At 42.2% G+C, this 13,707-nt stretch overlaps 1 protein-coding gene across 2 annotated transcripts in view; it reads left to right on the top strand.

Annotated features, from left to right (window-relative positions):
• Window positions 1–13,707, top strand: part of LOC137943895 (kinesin-like protein KIN-UA) — a 63,306-nt gene that overhangs the window by 41,736 nt on the left and 7,863 nt on the right. Inside the window, exons 17-18 of one of the 2 annotated variants that reach the window (XM_068789321.1) lie at window positions 10,322–10,465; window positions 10,601–10,729. In XM_068789321.1, the coding sequence (XP_068645422.1) occupies window positions 10,322–10,465; window positions 10,601–10,729 (273 nt within the window). Of the gene's footprint in view, window positions 1–10,321; window positions 10,466–10,600; window positions 10,730–13,707 lie in introns of those variants that run through there. The other variant, XM_068789322.1, reaches the window with a different exon arrangement.

The following is a 13,707-nucleotide window of genomic DNA, read 5'->3' as shown; positions in this document are numbered from 1 at the left end:
GCTAGGGAATAAGCCTAGGCCAATCAACGGGTGTTAAACTTGCCCCAAATGTTTAAGCAATTAACCATGGACAGTACATGGATGGCGTCATTTTTGGGGGAAGTGAGTAAGTCTGAGGCTAGGTTCTTTAGGCTATAAAAAACCTTTTTTGTAAAGCAGTAAAAAAGAAAGAAAGAGCAAGGTTTTATCCTTCCATGAAGAGGGGTTTGACAAGCTAGTTTTGTACTCTTAAGGAACCGATTCAGCCCCTTGGAGTCCCCATCCCTTTATTTTGAGATCAAGAAAAAAGATTAGGTTTCTTAAAATAAGATGATCAGAGTCCAACAGATAGATGGTTTTCCTTTGCAGGAAGGGTCAAGTTAAAAAATTCGACTCTAACATGCCAGTCTATAGAGCTTCCCTGCTAGTGATTCCCTTAGTTCACAAGAATGAAATAAGATGATTAGGAAATGACTATGGGGGGAGGGGAGTCGGGGCCACGGAGGAAATTCTCCTTGGTGAAATGGGAAGAAGTCATTCAATCAAGAGATGCAGGAGGTCTGTATATCAAGAATGATTTTGGGGCAAGTCAAGCACTTACAGCCAAGCAGTACTGGAGACAAATTGTGGGATAGAAGGGTCTTTGGAAGGAAATTCGATTCCGTAAAAAAATAAGGCACTTCGATGAATTATAAAGACATTGCAAATGGAGTTGGTCTCCGATTTGGAAGGATAGACAAGAAGCAGAAATTTCAGAGCAGGGACGAATTGTTAAATCGCAAACCGCCTTGGAAGAAAACAACATGAATGGCAAAGCTTATAGCAGAAGTGTATGAGAGAATATCTTAACATCAGCAGAGTTCAGAACAAATGAGGCAAAACAAAAACGGATGCTGAGTTATAGCTTCCGATTTAGAGATAGAGATGCAAAGATCTTAGAGAGGTCAGGAAGAGGACAAAGAAAAAAGGAGAAGCGAATACCTACCCAGAAAACAAGATCATTGGCTATAGCAGCAAAGTGAAGGTCAGGCCGCTCGAAGGAGCACGATAGCATAAAGGAAGCTCCTAGCACTGCAGACATAGACAAGGCTTGTAGTGTGCATGCCAAACAAAAAGTTGAAGCAAAAGAGTTTTCGTTGATACACGAAGAATTGAAAGCAACAACTTCAAAAGGTCAGCGAGCGAGCAGATAAGTGAGCCTGACGTAAGAGGCAAGGAAATCAAAGGTTGGGTGGTATGATAGCACGTTATTCGAACATATCATCGTTAGATACTGGTCTTGGGTTAGCCAGTCTATCAGTAGATTTCAATTAAGGGAGGGCGGTGGGTGGGCTTGGAGTGCATTGATCGATCAGTTAGGGCGAATCACACAAGCTCAAAACTGCGAAAGAATCACAGGGAGAAAGACCACTCATATTGCATCTGTCTCCGCTGCATTATTTGACATTGGTGGTTCAACAAAAGACCCAGGGGGTGGGGAAGGAAGTCTGCTTTCTAAATTCCTGTTGGTGCATTGTTGCTTAGGGTTGATTTAGCGCTGTTATATGCGCTTTATGCGAAAACATGGTGTTTATAACGCTATCGACGTGAAATCTCTGTTTATGTGATGATTGCGAAGAAAAAATTCATTCTCACTATCCAACTAGCAACAACCATGTTAAGGAATAGTCCCACATGGATTAGTGAGTACAAAGATCTTGAGTTTATTAGTTGAGAAAGAGGCTTCCTAAGTTGGCTAGTCATTGTGGGATGCGCCTTGGACCCAACTTCACATGGTATCAGAGTAGGTACTCAAATATGGGCCTACACCTATATCCACTTGTAGAGCCACAAAAGAGGGCCTACACCTAAATTATCCACTTGTAGAGCCACAAAAGAGGGCCTACACCTAAATTATCCACTTGTAGAGCCACAAAAGAGGGTCTACACCTAAATTATCTACTTGTAAGGCCACAAAAGAGGGCCTACACCTAAATTATCCACTTGTAGAGCCACAAAAGAGGGCCTACAAGTGACGGGGAGTGTTAAGAAGTAGTCCCACATGGATTAGTGAGTACAAAGATTTTGAGTTTATTAGTTAGGAAAGAGGCTTCCTAAGTTGGCTAGTCATTTTGGGATGGGCCTTGGGCAACAACCATAATAACAACAATCACGACTAGCAATAGCTGCAATAGCATCAATCATTAAACAATCACTGCCAGCTGCAACAACTGGCAACAATCTGCGTTAAACCACTTTTCTGCCTTTTCCCTCCACCCACTCCATTCCTCTTTCCCACCGTCCTTCCTGGGCATGCTTGGTGTGCTACATAAATCGGCTTTATTTGGAAACTATAGCTTTCACAACGTCGTCTGGGTGGTAATTATGGTTGGCGTATGTTCGCCCCCAAAATCGAAGGCCGCCTTTGCAAAAGAAGGCCTAGCTAAATGCTGCCTAAGCTTTTCTCAATTTGTGAAATGAGGGCAAATGAATGGTTGCCTTTGTGTGCAGTTGGACTGGTTCGATCTATCCCTTAACTCAGGGTGCTTGCTTCTTGAAAGAATGACCATGAGAATGGGTAAGAGGGTGAACATTTGCTTCCTCTAATCCCAGGGCTCAAGTTTCTCGTTAAAAAGATGATTGGAATGGGTGATGTGGAATGGCCCAAGGGGTAGAATGAGACTTATTCCTTTTCTTCTGGTGGATGCTTCCATGCATAGATTCAAAGCAACGAAGTGAAAGGGCTTCATGGGAGGACTTGACACTCATGGTTGTGTCAATGTCAATTGTTGTGATTGATTGGCCTAACACTTAATAGAATGTACAACGAATGGAAAATGTATAGAAAATAAAAAGGAGAGCTTGTCTAGCATGATAAAGGTGTTAAATATACATGGTACTGAAGCTTCTTGATATTCTTTTGGAAAGAATGGGCTTTGGTGCTAAGTGGAGATTTTGGATTCAAAGCTGCATCTTCTCGGCCAACTACTTGGTGCTTCTGAATGGTGCAATGTGTAAAGGCACTTGAGGCATTCGTCAGGGGGACCCCTTGTCCCCTTTACTTTTTAATGTGGTGGCGGAATATCTCTCCTTTTTTATTTATTCGGCCAAGGGTTTGGGTTGGCTTCTCCCCACAGCGGATATTGCGGCTTTTGACATACCGATTCTTCAGTTTGCGGTTGACACTATTTGCTTCGGCGTGGGCACCATGGATCAAATCAAGAAGTTGAGAGTTGTTCTTGGTCTATTCGAATTGGCTTTGGGTCAGAATATTAATTGGAGGAAATCCACTCTTCTGGGATATTATATAGATGGAGCTAAGCTCAGAGATATGGTTGATTTCCTGGGATGCTCTTTGGAGAATACGCCAGCTACATATTTGGGTCTCCCCCTCTTTGATTCTCGTCCCACGACTAGGCTTTGGGGGACCCTTATTGAGAAATTTGAGAAGCGTCTTGCAAATTGGCGGGGCAAGCTCCTATCCACAGCAGGTAGACTCACTTTGGTAAAGTCTTGCTTGGCTGGCCTGCTAAAGTATCTCCTATCTTTTATTAAGTGTCCAACCGTTGTGTACTCAAAGATAGATGCTTTTTGCCGTCGCTTCCTATGGAGGTTCAGAAGACACATTCAGATATCATTTGGTCAGTTGGAAGGAAATTTGTATGCCTCATGATAGGGATGGGCTGGGCATTCGACCTACAAAGGATATGAATAATGCCCTCCTGCTTAAGTGGATTTGGAACCTTAACCATAGAAATTTGTAGAGAAATATGGTGTGCTACTATCTTCAGATTCTAGGGCATTGGTGGAGAGAGGGAGGTGCTCCTTGCTGTCTATCCTTGATTTGGAAATCCGTTTATAAGCTGCTTCCAACCTTCAAGGCCTCGACCTCCTTCTACCCAGGAAATGTGAGGACTCTTTTATTTTGGACCGACGAGTGGTGCTGTCCCTGCCCCCTCTCTGAGGTATACTCAGGACTGTATAGGATTGCTATGGACCTTTCATGCTCGGTAGCCGAATCTTGGAGTCTTCTCTTCTGCCGAAGCTTGAATGATGATGAAGTTGTAGCCTTCTACTTGCTTCTTTCCAGTCTCAGTGGTACCATCCTTCGGGAGCGAGTGTTAGATAAGCTGATTTGGAAGCCTAGTATCATTGGTACATTCACAGTTGCTTTAGTCTATTCCCACATCAGGGAAGTTGTCCTTAGTCAGCCAGACCACAAGGCAAACTTCGCTTGGAGACTTTCAGTAATTGGGATAGTACAGTCTCTTGCACTGTGGGTATGGTTTCCAACTGGCTCCACACTAGGAAGGAATTTGCTCCTCAGGCTAGTGTTTCCTTTCGATGGAATTGGTGTCTTCTGGTCCACATGGCAGGCCCCCAGAGGACTCCGATCATGGCCAATTGAGAGTTTCACCCCAGAGATTGCTGTTAAATTGGGTCCAAGGCCCATCCCAAACTGACTAGCCAACTTAAGAAACCTCTTTCCTAATTGATAAATTCAAGATCTTTTATCTCACTAATCCATGTGAGACTATTCCTTAACACTCCCCCTCACGTGTAGGCACGTGGATAATTTTGGGTGGTGGCCCTCACGTGTGGTACGTGGATAATTTGGGTGGAATGCCCATATACTGAGTGATTGCTCTAATACCATGTTAAGTTGGGTCCAAGGCCCATCCCAAAATGGCTAGTCACTTTAGGATAAGGCCTTGGACCCAATTTAACATGATATCAGAGTAGGTACTCATATGTGGGCCTACACCTAAACTATCCACTTGTAGAGCCACAAAAGAGGACCTACACCTAAACTATCTACTTGTAGAGCCACAAAAAGAGGGATTACACCTAAATTATCCACTTGTAGAGCCACAAAAAGAGGACCTACACCTAAAGTATCCACTTGTAGAGCCACAAAAGAGGGCCTACACCTAAAACTATCCACTTGTAGAGCCACAAAAGAGGGCATACACGTGAGGGGGAGTGTTAAGAAATAGTCCCACATGGATTAATGAGTACAAAGATCTTGAGTTTATTAGTTAGGAAAGAGGTTTCCTAAGTTGGCTAGTCATTTTGGGATGGGTCTTAGACCCAATTTAACAATTGCATTAAGTTGAATTTCGACGGTAGTGCTTTGGGATGCCTAGAACCGGCTGGTGCAGGGGGGTTTTCAGACATCATAGTGGAGAGACCATCTTCTCCTATGTTGGGCCTATGGGCATTGCAGATTCTACCACTGCGGAGGTGAATGCTCTTCGTCTTGGGTTGAATATTTTCAAAGACAGACTTCAAAGGAAGCTGCTGATTGAAGGAGACTCTAAAGTGGTCATAAGCTGGTGCTCTAATTCAGCTTCTCCCCCTTGACGGCATTGGCCAATTACTTCTTCTATTGTAGATATTGTATCTTCTATTTCTTGTACTTGGAATCACATTCCTTGGTCAATCAATTCTGTGGCTGATGGGCTAGCTAAATTTGGAACCTCCCAGCACTCTCTCATTGTTTGGGATGGTTCCCCCTCCTTGTAATCTTGCTCTATTGTGCTTTTTAATATAACTCATCACTATTTAAAAAAAAAAAAATACATCTGGTATTGGGAAGCAGGTATGTCAATGGATGGAAGGCCAAAGCTGATACCATGGCTAAGAACCTTTTTTCTTACTTGATTAGCAGATTGGCACATAGCTTGAAAAGGCGGAGTAGAGTTATGAATGAATGAAAATTTTCAACTAAGAAGGGGGTGGGAGAGAAGGCAGCAGCAGCGGAGGGAGGACTAGGGTGGGGTTAGAAGGGGGGAGAGTATGATGGGGAAGTGATTCCAAAGTCTTAAGCTTAAACCCTGAGATTATGGGGAAGGTACAGAATGAGAACTCATAACAAGATCTGGGTGATGAAGAAAATGAACGAAGAGTGGGAAGGGGGTAATTACCCTGAAGTGCTACCTTTATCTGCTATTGGGCTTGGAAGGGAAGTTCCATATCATCATAGATAAAGATGTCTTGATGGATGAGAAGGATTGGTTATAAAATCAGTTTAACATTGAGAAGTCCGACCTATTACATGTTTAGAGTGAAATGAAAGAAGGACAAGATTATCAATGCATGAGAGATGGCTTTCGTTGGGTGCATGTGCATTCCGAAGGTGACATACATACTGATTGGGGAATCCGAATTAGGGAGTTCGAGGCACTGGAAGCGATTCCAAAAGGGTGGGGAAGGGGAATGAATTTCCAAAGAATATGAAGGATGGTGGGTTACAGGTGTTGGTGCCCTTGAATGGGTCGGAATGTCTTAATCAATTAGGAGGTCATTCTCTAGGTTCTTCTTGTTCTGATTGTCTTTCTTCTTTATAGAAGATAGATAGTCTCACTCCCTCGCATTTGTAGTTATGTAGCAGGGCTTTGGCGACTGAGAATAGAAGGCCTCCTTCTCATAAGAAAGAAAAGTGTCTTGCTGCTTTAATGGACCTACAAGGTGCCCTTAAATGTTTAAATAAACAATGGGTTTCTCAATAAAGAGTTCAGAAAGCAAGTGAGGCAGACTTGGGACGAATTGGGGTGAACGTTGGCTTGCTTCCAGCTAAACTTGCTTCATCCTTAATGTTGCTTAGCGATGCCACTTCTGCTTATGATCCTCCCACGGTAATGAGGGATAGTGCAAAAACTTTAAGACCTCCTGCCGCCTCAGATCGCCTTCCTAGTTACTGTTCCCACCCAACAAGTAATGGCCCGCATGGCCACACCAACCCTCGCCTAGCACAAAAGGCTCTTTAAGACCTTATATTAGCACTTTAGTTTAATTTCTCCCGTCTCAAACCTAAACACCTTCTATTCTTCTTCCGTGTTCCCAATCTCCAGCATCAATGACCGAAACTGTCTAACATACTCGGGTACGGACCCAGTTTGCCTTTGATGCTTTTCCTGCCGTCTATACCTTTTACTCCTCTGCTCCTGCAACCCGGTGCCTGCGCTAATGCTAATGGTGATCCCCAGACCGGTGGTATGCTCTCGATAATGGAAACATATATGCAACTGGAGAATCTTTTTATGGTTTGGAAGTGGATATAGAGTCTCCTCCGAAGAAAAAATCCCTACCATTTCAGTCCTATAATCTAGCAAAACAAGAGGGTTAGCTTATAAATGTGTTGGAGCGATAGGATGTTTGATTCCCATTGCTTGCTGCCTCTTCAATCTATATTTGACAGCTTACAGAGGTCTGATGGCTGATTGCTAAAGAGAAATTCTATCACTGAAAGTGATTCCTTGCTCAAGAACTAGACTCAAGCGACTGTGCCCAACACTTAAAACAGAAAGGAGGGAAGCTAGCCATTTGACCTCCCCCCCCCTTACTCCCCCTTCTCTAATGTGCATATTGAGGCTGAGCATGCTTGCATCTAAGCCCATCTCACCTCTCTATTGCCTGCTTCCAACTGCCTTTCTATTGTGCCTACCATTAACTCCTGTTTACCTTCCTTTAGGAGGGTGCTTTACTCAGAAGTAATAGAATGATCAAATTTAAGGGAGGTGACATCTTTCAAAAAAATGAATCATAATTATTTTAAACAAGCAAAGGAGGGGCTATTTAAATATTTTCAAACAAAAGATTTGAATATTGAAGTATTTTCTTAGAGTTGAAGTGATACAATCTCAAAGAAAATATGTTTTAGATTTATTTGAAGAAACTGAAATGCTTGGTTATAAACCTCTTGACAACTCGATGGACCTAAATGTAAAGTTGTGTGCAGGGTCTCATAATGAGGTAGATGTTGGACAACTTCGAAGATTAGTAAGAAAATTAATCTATTTGACAGTTTCTAGACCGGATATCTCATTTGCAATAAGCGGTATTGGTGAGTTTATGCACAAAACACAACTCTCTCATTGGCAGGCACTCAAGAGGATTTTGAGGTATTTAAAGAAAAGTCTAAACCCTAAACCCTAAAAAACATGGACACCTAAATGTCGAAGTATTTTCAAATGCAAATTGGGTAGGTTCTCATGATGTGGGAAATCCACTCCAGGTTTTTGTACAATGGTTGGTGGAAATCTAGTGAAACGGCACAACAGGAAGCAAAGTATGGTAGCAAGGTCAAGTGCAGAGGCTGAATAGCAAGCCATGGTGCAAGTAGTAAGTGAAATGTTATGGCTTAAGTCTCTCCTCACAGAATTGGGTTTCTTAGTGGAAGTTCCTATGCCACTTCATTGTGATAATGAAGTTGCTATTCACATTGCTACGAATCTAGTATTTCATGAGAAAACCAAGCATATTGAGATTGGCTATCATTTCATAGAGGAGAAGTTCAGAACTAGAGTTATTAGCATGCATTATGTTCCTTCCAAGAGTCAGCTCGTAGATATTTTTAGCAAAGCTGTTGCTATGGGCTCACTTCAGTATTTGTGTTTCAAGCTAGGTGTTTTTGATGTCTTTGCACCAGCTTGAGAGGGAGTGTTACAAGTAGCCATGTATTTACCTTTGATTATTCAGTTCTCCTCATTAGTTGTAGCCCAAGGGTAGAATTGTAATTATGATAATTTATTTTATTATAAATCAAATAAGTAAAGGACTTGTGTAGGCCCTAAGGGGGAGCTCTCCTTTTCCTTCTTTCCTCTTCTCTTCTCTTCTCCTCCTTTGTTACTCTTGCTCTTCCTTTACTGTAGTATGTATGAGGTAAAGCACTAGAGTTGAACACAGCCAAAAAGGGATTAGAATGTCCAAAGAAAGCTCTAGAAGGGGGTGCCGACTCATCCAAGGCCAGAAATGTTGACAAGAACTTTCTAGAAGGGGCACCAACTCAGCAAAGAATCTAGAGGCATCTAGAACTTGCTTGGTGCCCAAGGAGGACGTCCAATTTTTAATCCCACATAAGAGAAACTGTGGAAGTAGCTCTAGTCTAAAAATAGTAAGTTCCATAAGCCTTGTAATTATCAATCAATTTATTCTCTTTTCTATCTATGGCTAACCTATTGGCTTTGGCCACCCCATGACATCCCCCCAAATTTAGGGTGTCTATCGGCATACGGAGTCTCAGCAGTTCAAATGCTCCCCCAAGGAGGATGGTCCTTGGCCAAGGCACAAGTCCTTGGTTCTACTGTTCACTCGAGTTGTCCACCATGCTATCCACCCTAGGAGAAGATCCCTTTGGCAAAGGTATTCTCCTTTGGTTTTACTTTCCATCCATTTCATTATTAGCCTTCCCATTCTGATAGCCTTAGCGGCCCATCCCCATACTATAGACTAAAGTCTAATAGGTGTATAGCCCTTGTCCCACAGAGTCCCCACTAGCTCTCACATCACTAGCCTAACCATTCCACCCTAGTTACTCGAGTTTCCTAACTTAATCCCCATACTCAAGCCCAAACTCTGTCAAGCTGGTTAGAGTTTTGTTTGGGGAACCTTCGTTCTTCACTTGAGACCAAAGTTAAGGGTCCCCAACTAATTGTTCTAACCTCTTGAGCTCTAGCAAGGAAATGGGATCATAACTCTCTCCTTTCTAAGCTTGAGCTTTTGAGTTGCATGTCTTTCTCCAGATTAAATCATAATTTTCGGTGCTTAGGTTCCATGCTCTCTAAATTTTCTAAGTACTTGACAATCTATAGTTTCTCCCAACTAATTCTTTAAGAAAAACAAGGACCAAAAGTCCTATGACAATCTTTGGCTGTTATTTGTTTATGGGGAACTCAAGTCTAAAGTGTTATGGTGCCTGGTCTTGTTTGTGGAAATGTCCCTCTTAGGATAATGTTAGGACAAATCCTACAGTATTAATTGGAAAAAAAGCTTATTAAGTGCAGGTAATCATTTTAAATTAGACTTGGATCCAACTTTAATAGGTCTTTATGCTTTAGAACTTGTTTTATCTTCATTTATACCTGCTCTAAGAACTGGGGAGGAAATAATGGTCGTCATACACAGAATATTAGGAGCCAATGTATGCTAGTTGAAAGCTAAATTTTTCTTCAACTAAGTGGATAATCGGATTTCTCTAAATTACTTGTGTGAACTCCATAAAATTTATTTTTGCTTGTTTATGGGAATGAGATTGGGACGAGGTTGGAATCCAACCCATTACGGGTTTTTCAAAGACAAGTTCATGTGGCAAGTTGCCTAGGCAGGGACGAGTTTCCCTAAACTGACCCCATCCGACCTGTTGCAATCCTAGATGAAAGGCAAAAGTTTCTTACACTCTTATTGTTCTTTAGTGTCCTTACAAGCACAACCAGAGAATAATGTTGAATCTAAGCTTGCATATACAAGCAGAAAACTTCCTTCATGATGCCTCTAATCTTCTTTCAAGTTTATTCAAACAGAATTAGGATACTCTTACCATTGGCATCACATGACTGATTATTATCTATTTTCCGAGTGACAGAAAGATTACATGATATGCTTATAGAAGATGGTGGTACCAGGATGCTGACTAAAATGGTTAGTTGTGGATACAGCGAAGTCATGGCGCAGATTGCTAGAGGGATAGCAAACTTTGCAAAGTGTGAATCACGAGGAATTAGTCAAGGTGCTCTTTGTTTATTTGCATGAGTAGATGGAGCACTTTGCCCTTATGATATGTCCATGGGGGCATTGACTCCGTCTTAGTATATGTGTTATATAAATCTCTTGTTAGCGAGCTAACTTTTACTTCTTAATACAGGAAGGAGGAAAGGAAAATCTATTCTCATTGAGGATGGTGCACTTACGTGGATGACTGCAAACTGTAGTAAAGTTGTGGATCCTACTCGGCGCCACATTGAACTAGCTCTTTGTCATCTAGCACAAAATGGTATGTGAATTAGTATTTCACGCTTCTTCTTTCACAAGATTACATATCAAACTAATGAGTAGAGCTAGTGATCTGTTAGATTGTGCACAAACTAATTAGTGAATTCTAAATGGAAGCTCATGCCTTCCCTTGCATAAGATATTTAAGTACAATGTTATGCCCACCGAGACTCTTGGTGAGGGCTTCTCTTCTAGCTCCATTTTTTAATATTGGAGATTTCTTTTAAAGTGAAAACCAAAGTTGAGGATGATAAAAAAAACTCAGAAATTTCGAGAGAGTAGAGAAAAGAGAGAAAATAAGGGAAGTATATTGGGGTTTGTGAAAAAAAAGGGAAAGAAGAAGGGTGCAACAACGTGAGGAGAGACGAGAAAGGAATAGCCCCATCCTTCTATGCCTTTATTAAAATAGTTTCCTAATGCAGCTCAAATTAAAATTATGTCTTCATTTATAGCATAAAAATAAATACCAAAGGAAACATTACTGTAGTTAACATTGGGAAACTACTCCTCGGCTGATAGATTAGCTAAACTTTTAGCTCTTTAATATAATTCAGCACTATTTAAAAGAAAAAAACATTGGAAAACAAAATATTCTACCTTTTTTGCACTCCCCCTCAAGTTAGAGCATATATGTTAAACATGCCTATCTTGCTACCAAATGTATCAAACTATTGCTTGGGAAGTACCTTGGTGAAAAAATCACCTAACTGTTCAATGGACTGAACATGAGGACTAGAGATCAAGTTCTTCATCACTGCATCTCTAATGAAGTGGCAATCTACCTCAATGTACTTAGTTATCTCATGGAACATTGGATTATTTGCAATGTAAATGGCAGTTTGATTATCACTTGCCATTTGCATATACTTGAAGGTAAAGAAGCCAAATTCGGTTAGAATACACTTCCCAAAATTTTTGCATTTAGTATGTGCCATTGCTCGATATTTTACTTCAACACTTGTCTAGTAACCACTGTCTACTTCCTATTCTTCAAGAGGTAAGATTACCTTCCAAGAAAGTAGGTATACCATCAATAGCTGCCCGAAGGAGGGTTAAATGCTTGGCTGAGAAAAGGAGGCGCTCACACCAAGTAGCCAATTGCCTTTCCAATTTTTCAATGACTGGATTCCAAAATTGCTTGAGAGGCCACTCGATGAAAAGGGGAAACCCCAGGTGGGTGGTAGGGAGGGACCCAATCTGGCAGCCCATCAGATCCGCCATAGTTTGAAGTGTGTTCTCAAGAATATTGAAACCAATTAAACGTTTTTCTCTAGCTGATTTTTTGTCCCAATGTCATTTCAAACAGACCCAGAAAGGATTTGATGCGCTGAGCTTCACTAATAGTACTCGCACCGAATAACATGGTGTCATCCGCAAATTGTATTAAAGGTATATCAAATTCAGCATGAGGGGAAACTGGTTGGAGCCAGCCAATCAATTTAGCTGTTCGGACTAGACTGGATAGGTATTCAGCCACTAAGTTGAATAACAGGGGGGAGAGGGGGTCCCCTTGTCGAATACCCCTCGATCCCTTGAAGTATTCCAGAACCGTACCTTTGAGTAAAATAGAATAGGTTGTAGGTGAAATGCAGCTATGTATCCAATACCTCCACCTAGACCCGAATCCCATTTTGTTTAGCAGATCATCCAAAAGGGACCAGCAGATTCGGTCAAAAGCTTTCTCCAAGTCCAATTTTAGAGTAAAACAAGGTTTTCCAGATCAACGAAGGTGCTCCAACATCTCATGAGAGGCCATGGAAGAATCAAGAATGTTTCGGCCATGGATGAAAGCACACTGACAAAGGTGGACCAGAACTGGCATAGCAACTTAGAGGCGATTGGCAAAAATCCGAGCTATGATTTTGTAGGGGTTGGAGGTCAGGCTAATGGGTCGGAAGTCCCTCAGATGCTCAGCTGATTGCTTCTTGGGGATCAAAGCGATGAAGGAAGCGGCCATACTCTTATAGGAGAGAGCACGGTAGTAGAAGGATTGAACCATCTCAACAATATCATCCTTGATAACGGGCCAGCAAAGCTTATAGAATTCCCCATTGAATCCATATGGCCCCGGAGCATGGGCAGAGGCTAAGCCCAGGTGGTGATCTCAACCTCCTTGTGAGAGAAAGGGCAATCCAATAAGGATGCCATCCCGGGAGGGAGTCTAGCAAAGGAGACACACTGGAGTCTTGGCCGGGGACATAATTCCTCACGATAGAGATCTGCAAAAAAGCTAAAAAAAGGGGTTAGAAATGGTGTCATGATCGCTGGTAATTTTCCCATCAATTGACAGAGAAAAGACCCAGTTGGATTGGTGCTGGGCAGACGCCATTGAATGAAAAAATCTCGTGTTTCCACCCCCCTCGGTAATCCATTTGTAGCGAACTCTTTGCTTCCAGCGTATGAGATCTGAATATGAGAGGTCTTGCAGCTGGAGTTGAAGATTATTGTGGGTTTGAAACTCCTGTAAGGTCAAGGGGTGGCTTTCCTCATGGTTGTCCAATTCCATGAGCTGAGTGAGGATAATAGTTTGGGTGGTTTTAACACCCGAATGGTGAGAGGCTGCCCAAGTCTGAATATGCTGCTTCAAAAGCTTGAATTTCTAGGGAAGGGACCAGTTGGGGTCACCAGATGAGTCAAGGGTAGGCCAGATTGAGGCGACCATATATGTGAAGGAAGGCACATTGGTCCAGGGATTCTCGAAGCGGAACGGCTTGGGGCCCCAATTATCCACATGAGTGTCAATAGAGATCGGCCAATGATCCAAACATAGGTGGTTGAGGACTTTCCCAGTGGCATGATGGTGCAATTGAAGCTATTCTCCGTTGGCTAGGAAGCGGTCTAGATTGGAATGGATAGGGTTTTGGTGCTGACCGTTGGTCCAAGTAAAATGTCCCCGAGCTCGCAGCTACCGATAAAATCCGCAAACTTCCTCATGGTGGTAGTGATACACCTGGAAGGGAGGAATTTTTCAGAGTAGAA

The sequence above is a fragment of the Aristolochia californica genome, unplaced genomic scaffold (assembly GCF_029961685.1).
Source record: "Aristolochia californica isolate CCGP_79_NKW_82.1479 unplaced genomic scaffold, dmAriCali1.0.hap1 SCAF_11, whole genome shotgun sequence".
Classification (NCBI taxonomy): domain Eukaryota; kingdom Viridiplantae; phylum Streptophyta; class Magnoliopsida; order Piperales; family Aristolochiaceae; genus Aristolochia; species Aristolochia californica.
The sequence above is the reverse complement of the archived record's forward strand: the minus strand, read 5'-3'. Positions and strand labels throughout refer to the sequence as shown.